General features: G+C 40.8%; 1 protein-coding gene across 1 annotated transcript; it reads left to right on the top strand.

Annotated features, from left to right (window-relative positions):
- The first annotated feature begins 7,646 nt into the window (after positions 1 to 7,646).
- LOC126601269 (uncharacterized) lies at positions 7,647 to 10,335 on the top strand. The gene is made up of 3 exons (XM_050267952.1): positions 7,647 to 9,132; positions 9,622 to 9,850; positions 9,959 to 10,335. The coding sequence occupies exons 1-3, from the start codon at positions 8,213 to 8,215 to the stop codon at positions 10,121 to 10,123; spliced, it is 1,314 nt and encodes a 437-aa protein (XP_050123909.1). The 5' UTR covers positions 7,647 to 8,212; the 3' UTR covers positions 10,124 to 10,335.
- The last annotated feature ends 228 nt before the right edge of the window (positions 10,336 to 10,563 follow it).

Genomic DNA, 10,563 nt, shown 5'->3' with positions numbered 1-10,563 from the left:
TGTTTTGCTACCGCATATATGGACAAGTCAGCCATGGGCATGGGATATTCATCTTTTGGTGTGGCGCCATTAATATTTCTATAATCAACACAACATCGTACTGCCTTTGTTATGGCTTTTAAAACGGGTACAATATTGGCCAACCACTCTACATATTTGGCAGGTCTAATAAATCCAGCTTTCATTAGTCTTTCAATTTCTTCTTTGACATTTCTTCTATTTCTGTTGACATCCATCGTGGTGCTTGCTTAACAGGTTTATATCCCTCCTTGATGGGCATTCTGTGTTCCACCAAGGTTGAATCTAAACATGGCATCTCAGTATAATGCCAAGCAAAACAATCTTTAAATTCTTGCAGAAGACAGACAATCTTTGCCCGATCATTAGTTTCTAATAAGCCACTGATTTTTATGGGTCTTGGATCTTCCTCTGTCCCTAGATCAATAACTTCCAAATGATCCTGAACTTCTGGTGACGGCTTGTCAGGTTCTGTACATAAAAGTTCGACTAACTCTAGGCTCTCAGGCAAGTCGTCTGGTCCATCCAAGTCATATATGCACTCGGCCATTCGTATGGCCACCTCCAATTCTTCTCCGCAAAGTTCTTCCCTGCTTTCATCCTGGCCGGTCGAAGTTCCTGGCTGCCACTCATGCTCTTCTTTTCCTAAGAGCTCCCTTTCTTGTTTTCTTTCTCTCTCATACACCAACAGTCTTTTGATCAAGGACCTGACTGCCGTTACCTGATCCTTCCTCTTTTGTTCTGTTATTGATGGTATTAAGGTGTTGGGACGATACAGGGTCTATCCCATTATTCTATAGTGAGAAACATTCCTTGTTTTAAGAGCTTTTGGGCTGTCACCTTGGTAGGGCGGCCGTTCTTATCTGCTCCTGAACATTGCAGAATTCCTACATTAAGATCGTAGAAATTTGCTTCCGCTACATTGGCTATAAGAAGGAATGGCCGTGATTCAGCCTCCACCATTTCCCAAAAGCCTGGTCCCTCTGTTCCTGCTTCATGATAAACAACAACTTGTTGATGTAGAGTGGAGGGTATGGCAAGACTTTGGTGGATCCAGTCCCTTCCAAGTAATGCTCCATAGGTGGAAGTACAATCCACCACAAAGAATGCCAGCATGATTTGTTTGGATCCCAAGTCCATTTCTAAAGGTAATATCCCATGCGTTTTCGTGATAGCGCCTGAGAAGCTCGAAACCGTGAGGTCTGTGGGAATAAGATCTTCTACACCTCTTCCTATCTTCTTCATTTGTTTGGCAGGCAATACGTTAACAGCTGCTCCTCCATCAATCAAACCTCTTTTGAAGGGCACCCCCTCCAAATGAGCTGCAACATATATTGGCTTAAGATGGTTGGCTAATAACATGTTTGGGCGGCTGAACACCATTTTATCAGTATAGATTCTAAACGGACCATTCTGGAATGTCTTAGATGACTCAGCTTTTCCCAATTCTTCTTCTCCAGCTACTTTAACGCTGACATGGGCCATCATTGGTTCTGCTGTCAAATAGTCATCTTCCATAGTGGCGGGCTGATCAGGTTCAGCATCAAACATGGCGGATAACACATACGTCATGTTGATATGAAAGGTACTAGGCTCTAGACAGTCTTCTTTCTTGCTCCCGATTTGTTCCATAAACTCATCTAACCAGGCCATCGCATCTTCTGGGAGTAAAGGTTCTGGTGCTCCTTCCTGTTGATTTATGCCCGAATCTGGTATCTACTTGGTAACTTCACCGAAAGGATCCAATGATATAGAAGGGAGCTTCCTCTCAGGCGAAACAGTTCCAAAATAAATAGGCTTTGTCCTCCATCCAGGAGTTGGCATCATTATCATATCTTCTTGAGCTCTCCTCAATATCTTGTACTTCCTAGGGTGTATGCTTTGTGGTACATGGTTTCCCTTACCCTCTATTTTGCTATTAGCTCTCTGTACCTCCTTTTTACTCCTCCAGTTAAACTGACTACTTCCCCTAGAGGGTGTTTTTTCAAACTTCTTATTCTTGGAGACTTCAGATGTCACGGGAGTTTTTAAAGAATTCATATAGGCTTTATGCTGCTGCCTTTGGACCCTTCTGATCATAGAGGCTCCCATTTGTTTGGTGGGTTGTCCATTTTTCCCGACCACGTACCATTTTCGCCCGAGACGGGCAGGGTTCTCCTTTTTGACAGGATTTGTTATCCTATCATTTCTTTTATCTTATTTCCCTGTATAGCCATATTGAGGATGTCTTTTCTCCATCTCTTTTATACATTTAGCCTCATTGTCTTCTGCCTCCTCAGAAGCTTCGTGATTTCGAAACACTTCTGATAAAGCTCTAGGTTGGGAATCCCCTCCTAACCGCTGAAAGACACTTCGGGAAGTCTCTCTTCCTGCTGTATGTCTAGCTTTTTCACATGCCTCTTTTCTTTCTCCTTCCTTTTTCCTCCTGATTAGTTCATGATCAATTAGGACTCCTGCTGGCGGTACTTCGAGCTCACACTCGCATTGGCATCTCCTTCACAGAACCATTCCTCTGATTATGGCTGCTTTTGGATGTTTGGGCAATTTGATCACCCTTTTTGTGGATTTGTCAGCTGGCCTTCCTTTTTCTATCTCATTTGCAACCTTCCATTTCCCCTTCTCAGCCCATGCTAAATTAATCATATTAACTGGGGCTTCTAAAAATGAGTCTGCATGCTCGTTTAGTATTGTTTCAACTCGCACCAGATATGGGTTAGGTGGATTGTTTGCCAAGATCGTCTTTTCATCTGGCTGGCTAGCCTCCAGTTTTTCTCTTTCTTCCTCCCCATCATCTTCCCTCCTAACTAGAGGTAAAGATATGAGAATATCTGGTTTCCTTTTGAAGCCTGCGGAGGCGTTTTCCAATCTTTGCAACATCTGCAACAAGGTAGTTTGCAAATCTTCAGGTAGCTCTGACATATTGCTTTAGCAATTAAGATTTGACCAAGTGGTCCCACTGGGCGTGCCAAAACTATGTTCGTCTAGAGGAATATCTAGTGAGGATGTTTCCTGGCCAACGAGCACACAACTCTCCGAGGGATTGGCGCCGGTTGATATCGTCTGTCGGGCTTCTGCTTATTGGCGGGCTGTAAGAGAAGGACAAAGTTAATTCTGAAATGTGCCTTTGTGGGGCCTTAGGTATAAGCCTTGAGGCTCACCATCAAAATTACTTTAAGTACCCAGGCGTGCCACTGCCATCTTTAGCATAACAGATGTAAAACCGATGTTAAGTTTTATTGTGTGTGTATATATATATATATATATATATATATATATATATATGTGTGTGTGTGCCTGAAAGACCCAGTTAGTTATGAAATGTGCCTTTGTGGGGCCTTAGGTGTAGGCTTTAAGGCTTCCCGTCAAAACTAACCGAATACTTGAACATATCTTGGTTGTTTCATTGTTGCAGAAGTATCACCCCATTATACTTTAATTGTCCGAGCCCGCATAGCAGAATGAATTCAAATAGGTGTCTTTGTCAGGCCTTAGGTATAGGCTTTGAGGCTTCCTATCCGAATTAATTATATACTCAAGTGTGTTGTGGGAATTATGATATAACATAAGTAAACTAGAGAATAAGCCAATTACTTGTGCCCCAAGTAACTTCGGACTTCTTATTATTAAGGATTGTTGTGGATGGTTTAAGTCCACATAAGGTTCTTTTTATGCCTTAAGACCAAAGACTTTTAATTGATCAATCTTGTCTGCCCGAATGGTTAGAACTTCAAAGTCTTTTAATCATAAACTAGCTAGTAATAACTAGGATGCAGATGGAAATATACATCATAGTACTAGATATATGAATGAAAGACAACAACAAAGGAGGTCGGGCAAGGCTGATCATCTTGCAATTTCCTCTCTTTGTGATTTACAAAGTGTTCGAATGCTAGAAGGGGAGATTGGAAGATGAGTCTATATGAAGTGAATGATACTATAGCAAGATTTAAACAGGGTAGCAGAGCTTTTACAAAGGATTTCTGGTGAAGGTTGATCCCGAAAGGCATGAAGACTGGGGGCTGACTACAACTTTGTGAAGGCAAATATGGTTTTAGCAGAGTTTGTGCTTGTATTTGTTTGTTTGATTGAGTGTCTTTGTCTCTGATTTTTCTTCCTCCTTTTATAAACGATTTGGCTTGGCTGCCTGCAGTGTTGATTTTGCTCGAATGCATCTGAAGGGCAGTGACTCATCAACTTTTTACTTGTACTGCCATTGTAAAGTACTTTTGGGCTGATTAGCTGGCTGGTCTACACCACTTGACCTCTAGGTAGGTGAGCAGGTGGTTTGAATAATCTGCACTTGGTCGGGAAACAAGCCTCTTCTTTCTTCTGGGCTTCGGCTGGGCCTTGGACTTTTCCTTCTTCTGAACCTCCCTTTGGGCTTTCTTTTGGGCTAACCTCTTTTTAACCCAAAGTTCAAGTTTTATCCCAAACAACTATCTTGATAAACAGTGCCGGATGAACCAAAGTCTAGCTCCTGAACTACATGCAGCTGATCAATTGACCTACTGCACATGATAGTTATAGATTTCTTCCGACTCTCTGAAACTTGTGAGTTTTGTTGCTATGTATAATGCCTGAGAGTTGAGGGTTTCAGGAAATCTATATGATGCACATGCAGTTGCAACAGTACTGGTTATAGGGGAACCTAACCCCTAATTATGCATATATATATATATATATATATACACACACACGCACATATATAATTAGGTTTTGGGATGCAAGATTTGTGATGGCAGCTTGGACCACCGTCTATACAAAAGTAAAGCCAGCCAAGTAATCAGCTTCAGGTATGTGTTCAGAAGATGGAGCCATGGAGGTGTGTAATTGCTATATGTGTGTCAAATGGGATGCAGAGGCGAATGCCTTTTTGATTTTGTTGGAGCACAAGTGATCACTGCCATCTTCCACTTTGATACGGTGTTGATAGAAGAATCAAGGCCAGCCCAAGCCCATTAATTGATCAGCGATCAAAATTACTAATCTACTTTTTTAACAATTTAATTTTATCATAACCAGGCTATTAGAGAGTGCTAGAACCTAACTCATTGCAACCTTAAACTTCAATCATCCGAATTCTTTCTTTTTAAGGCCATTTTCGAATAACAATCTTGGTTCATAACATGAGAAGTGCTTCTCTACAAAATCACCTAAAGTGATTTTCCAAATAATTTACAGCTTGTTTAAATATGCTTTTAAAATGACTGAAAACGCTTTTAGAAGAAAAAAAAATTGGTTTCCAAAAGCACTTTAAATGTTTTCTGCAAGAATCACCAGTTATTCTTCCATGAAGCATTTTAAGTGTTTTTTTTCGGGATTTACTTGCATATTTACTAAAGATTGATTCTAAATATATTTTCACCAAAAGCGATTTCAGTCATTTTAAAAACACATCCAAACAAGCTCTTATAGAGATACATATCTCATGTGCTTTTCTAAAACGAATCCTTAATCAAATAAATAAAATACAAACTAACGAAAGTCCAAAAAAACTTCATTTTTAATGAAAAGTCATTTTTAAAGGTACAGTGAATAGTATCAGGGAAAGGTATAAATGTGATTTTTCGTTAAAAGTAAACAGTACCGGAAGTGTTTTGTTAAAACTTCCATAAATAAATTATGATTACCAATTGTCGTGACGTTTTGGGACGTTTTGGAAACATATATAACCCATATATGACATGACCAAAAGAAAAGAAAGAAAATTCTTACATTTTTTTTTGTCAGATAATATAATTCATACATGAAACCTTAAAAAATGGAATGTTGGGACCAAAAAAAATTAATAAAATGGGTCTTATAGTGGAGAGGTTTTTCAATATGCTGCAAAAAATAAATGATATATCATGCATCAATATATAAAAAGAGGAATACTTTAAAAATAAAATTTATCTTCACTTATATAATAAAATGTGGTTTACCATTCCATTTTCATATTCCGAGCATATTGAAATTTTATTCATTATAGTAGTATCCCTCAAAGGAAGGGATTGAATAGAAAGGTCCCTACTATTACCAGTGAAACGTATGAACAAACGTATATAGTGTGAAGGATCCCAAACCAAATCATGGTTGGTTTGTGTATGCAATTAGTGCAGATAGAGCGAAAACATTATCGTTTTTAAGTTACAAAGTACTTATTGAATTAATTAATTGGCTTTAAATATAGCAAGTAATATGTACATGTGGCTTATTAAGTATCCACTTGTTCTTCCACTACACCTTACCAAGAGTAATTTGACAATACGTACACATAATTATATAATTCATGTGAGATTACATCGTAACCGTACATGCAATTAGCATGACGCCATTTACAGTTGATTAGATGAGATTTCTCGATGTTATTACCTTTTGTGTGTTGTTTGTGGTGCAGGTAGCCTACAAATTTTGAAAAAAAAAAAGGAAAACCTAATTTTCTATTTCACTTGTCACTTGGTAGAAAAAGGAACAAGAAAAACGATCAGCCGTGCATGCGGCTATAAAATTTGAAAATGTGTTTGAAAATAGGGAACTTTAACGAAAAGCACCTGGTACTGTTCACTTTAACGAAAAACCACATTTTTACACTAAAAAGTCAATCCTGATACTATTCACTTTACCCTTTATTTTGTCCTTATCATTAAAACTCAAAGTTTTCAAGCCATTTTCATTAGTTTTCCTTTGAAAATATGACAAGATATGGGAAATTATTGATAAGGCAGAAATTTAGGTCAAATTCTCGACGTCATGTTTTATTTGTTGTCCGGTTCATGCAATATTTGACAAGTCATTCTTATATCTGTCAAGTTCGTTACGTTGGTTACGCATATAATCGAAACTCATTATTCATTAAGTTTCATGTATACTTATGCAAAAATGCAACACAAGTCATAGTAAACATGACGATTTTCGCGGGCATCATTTTTTCTCTCTTTCCAATTGGCTAATTTGGACCTTTTTTCTTGTTTTATTATTTCCTGATTGATTTGGTTAGTATTCTTATGGCAATTTGCTGGCTGATACGAGGCACTTACCTACTCGACCTTCGACTATGGGTCCTCGTCTTAGCCACGGTTTCGAAATATAAACATCTCTGTGAATATCCTTAACTAACTTTGATATGTGATGTCTTAGTTGTTTTACAGATTGTAGGTATTAATTACCCCATCTTTACTTCTCTGTATAAAGAATAGTAAGAGAGGAACTAGCGCGTCAAAAGAAAAGTTTTGTGTATTTTTTAAGAACAAAAAGCGTTTCACGCACAATGCCTTCATCGGATACGCCTTGAAATGATCGTTGAACACGTACAAATACTCCTCGATCACCCATGTTGGGCAAATTGCCTTTGTTCTCGTTCTCTAGCTGATTTTACATTATATTATTGGTGATATTTTTTGCATCATGTATGAAAGATGACAAATAATTAGATACTGTTTAGCAAATTTTACCAAAAAAAAATACGGGAGGGTGGTCCCCACTTGCATTGCTTATTTGCATGGTTAAATATAAAATATTTTGCTATTTTTCCCATGGGAGCATTTTGCTATAGATTAACTAATATAATTTTAAAGAAAAAATCTCTTCAGCCTAGTTTAACATCGTGGAACTGCGTAACAGGTGAACATTGCTCGGAAGGACGGTAACGTGGAGGTGGCACGTGCCGGCCTGCACAGTAAAGTGAAAAGGAGCCGAAGCCGAATCTAAGATCCGACGACCACATCTTTCCCGTCAAGACCGGGGCTATCGCAATCCCATCCAACGGCTCAGACCTCATCATCAAGATCCACCGTCTGATGAGAATCTGACGGTGTCGATTAAAACTCACTCCCTCTCTCTCCCCAATGCTGCATCAATAAAATCAAAAGGCTCGAAGCCGGTCCAGTTCCCCTGACAAAAACTCCAGACTCACACACACACACACACACACACTCTCTCTCTCTCTCTCTCTCTCCTCGGTTTTGAATCTTCAGGGGAGTTGGTTGTTTTTCAGTTGGTCCTAAATTGCGCCGGCGGTGGGTCCAGCGGTAAGTTAACGTGCGCCGTGGGTGTTTTGCGCGTGAGATGTCGCCGGTGTGCTCGATAATACCAGCGACGTTGGTTATAAGAATCTCGCGGTACAGGAGGTCGGTTTAGTACCCAGAAAAACAAGTGAAAAAGATTCGATCATCGGACGGTTGGGGTTGAATCAATCGATCAGTTGGTTTTCTAAATGGACGGTCAGAAAAGCCACGCGAAGCTCACGAGGACCCAGTCGTCGCTGCTGCGGTCGTCGCCGACGATTCGATCCTCCGTTCACAGCCTCAACTCCGTCACGGAGGAGGACGTCTTTGCCGCCAACGAAAACCACCACTACGACGAAGAAGAGCAGAAACCCAAGAATAACAATCCCGTACCGACCCACCAGAAATCCGGGTCGACCCGGATCAACCACCAGCACCTGGCGATGGCCGCCGTCACACTCTTCACCCTTTTCAGCTTCTCCGGCTTCTTCTTCTTCTTCTACCTCCGCCGCGAAGAAATACCGACCTCCGAAAACCTTCTCCTGGCGCTGGTCTTCGTCGCCTTCACGCTTTTCTTGGCGAACAAGAACAAGGGTCTGATCAACCGCAGCGTCTCCGTCCTCAAGCATTCCTGGGACGAGAATGCAAAGCGGTGCTGCTTCCACCGGTTCTACAAGACCAACGGAGGTGCGAAGCCGGTCCAGTGGTTCATCGGGTCGGACCCGAACCCGAACCAGACCCGGAAGGAGAAGAAGATCATAAGGGAAGGGGTCGAATTTTATAGCAATGGGGATTTCTACGAGGGGGAATTTCACAAGGGGGAGTGCAATGGCAGTGGGGTCTACAATTACTTGGTCAATGGCAGATACGAGGGGGATTGGATCGACGGCCGATACGACGGCTACGGGATTGAGGGCTGGGCGAGAGGGAGCAGATACAAGGGGCAATACAGGCAGGGACTGAGGCATGGTTATGGGGTTTACAGATTCTCGGCGGGAGATTCGTATGCAGGGGAGTGGTGCAATGGGCAGAGCCACGGCGTCGGAGTGCAGACCTGCTCCGATGGCAGCTGCTATGTTGGTGAATTCAAGTATGGCGCCAAGCACGGCCTCGGTTGCTACCATTTCCGGTCAGTTATTCGGTTCTTGGTTTTGAAAATTTACGGGTCTTCGCCATTGTTTTTTATTTCAAATCTTTTGATATTAGTTGGGTTTTGGGTTACCAAATTTGGGTTGTTTTCCTTTTTACTGCTAGTGCAGTAAAGATTCAATCTTTTTGTACAACTTTCGAATTGGATTTGGTTTGTTGGTTTAAATTTGAATTTGATAGATGTTAGGTTTTACCATAGTTGAACTGTTCATGGTGAATGAAACAGTGAAATCTGGTTGTTGTTGTGTGGTTGGTTGTCTGTGGGTATCTTAGTGTTAATACATCTGACCAAATCTCTGTTTTGTTCTTTTACATTTTATGGTCAAGAATTTGATTTTGTAGACCACCTTTTTGAGATTTGTTTCCTTAATTGTGCATTTATGAGTAAATTCTTCTTTCATCTCACTTGAGCTAGTTGAATTTTCTTGCTGCGATGCAATTCAATTGACGAATTCGGTTCTGTTTGCAGAAATGGAGATAGATATGCCGGTGAATATTTCGGAGACAAAATGCATGGATTCGGCGTCTACCACTTTGCGAATGGTCATTGTTATGAGGGGTCATGGCACGAAGGCCGGAAGCTAGGCTATGGCGTTTACACTTTTCGAAATGGCGATGCAAGATGTGGTATATGGGATGGTGGCACCCTTAAGCACCCTCTTCTGCCGCTAACCGATGCAGTTGTTCGAGCAGTTCAGGTATTTTATAGTTTCATTCAAACTATTACGCAAACATATTACACTTCCATGGTTAGCATATACTCAATTTATTCGTCGCTCATTCTTTTGTTGGTATTTAAATTGCAGGCTGCTGGGAAAGCAGCGGAGAATGCTGTTAACCTTCGGCGAGTCGACGAACAAGTGAACAAGGCAGTCATGGCCGCAAACAGAGCCGCCACGGCTGCCAGAGTTGCTGCTGTCAAAGCCGTTCAAAACAGAATGGACGGAAAATTTTGTGATACGAGTGTCTAAAAGACGCCATCTTTTCTTTTGGTAGTGTAAATTTTCACTAGTTTTAAGTGCTTTCGACAATGTCAACCCGGTGAGCAAAAGCTGATCGGAGGTTGAGTGAGAGAGAGAGACGGAGAGAGTGTGAGTGAGAGCATGTTTTCGAGGCTTGGATCATCACACTGTAACTTGTACATACATCATGTATATGAAATGGAAGATGAAATTTCAGACGAGTTTTTGCACTTTCCCCTTTTCTTTACATTATTGTAGGGTTATTCTTCTGCATCACGTTACATTATTGCGTTGTCGCAATCATGAGACCAAATGTTTCGATCCCAGTCTGTCAACCTCCTCATGCTCATCAACTTATCGTTATCGTCAGGGCCTTTTAAAAGTAGACCAATTGGTACCACAAAATCCTATCTTCAATTTCAGTTACATTAGACGAATGGGAACGTACT

Source organism: Malus sylvestris, chromosome 15 (genome assembly GCF_916048215.2).
Source record: "Malus sylvestris chromosome 15, drMalSylv7.2, whole genome shotgun sequence".
Taxonomy (NCBI): Eukaryota; Viridiplantae; Streptophyta; class Magnoliopsida; order Rosales; family Rosaceae; genus Malus; species Malus sylvestris.
This window is presented reverse-complemented; position numbering and strand designations above follow the sequence as displayed.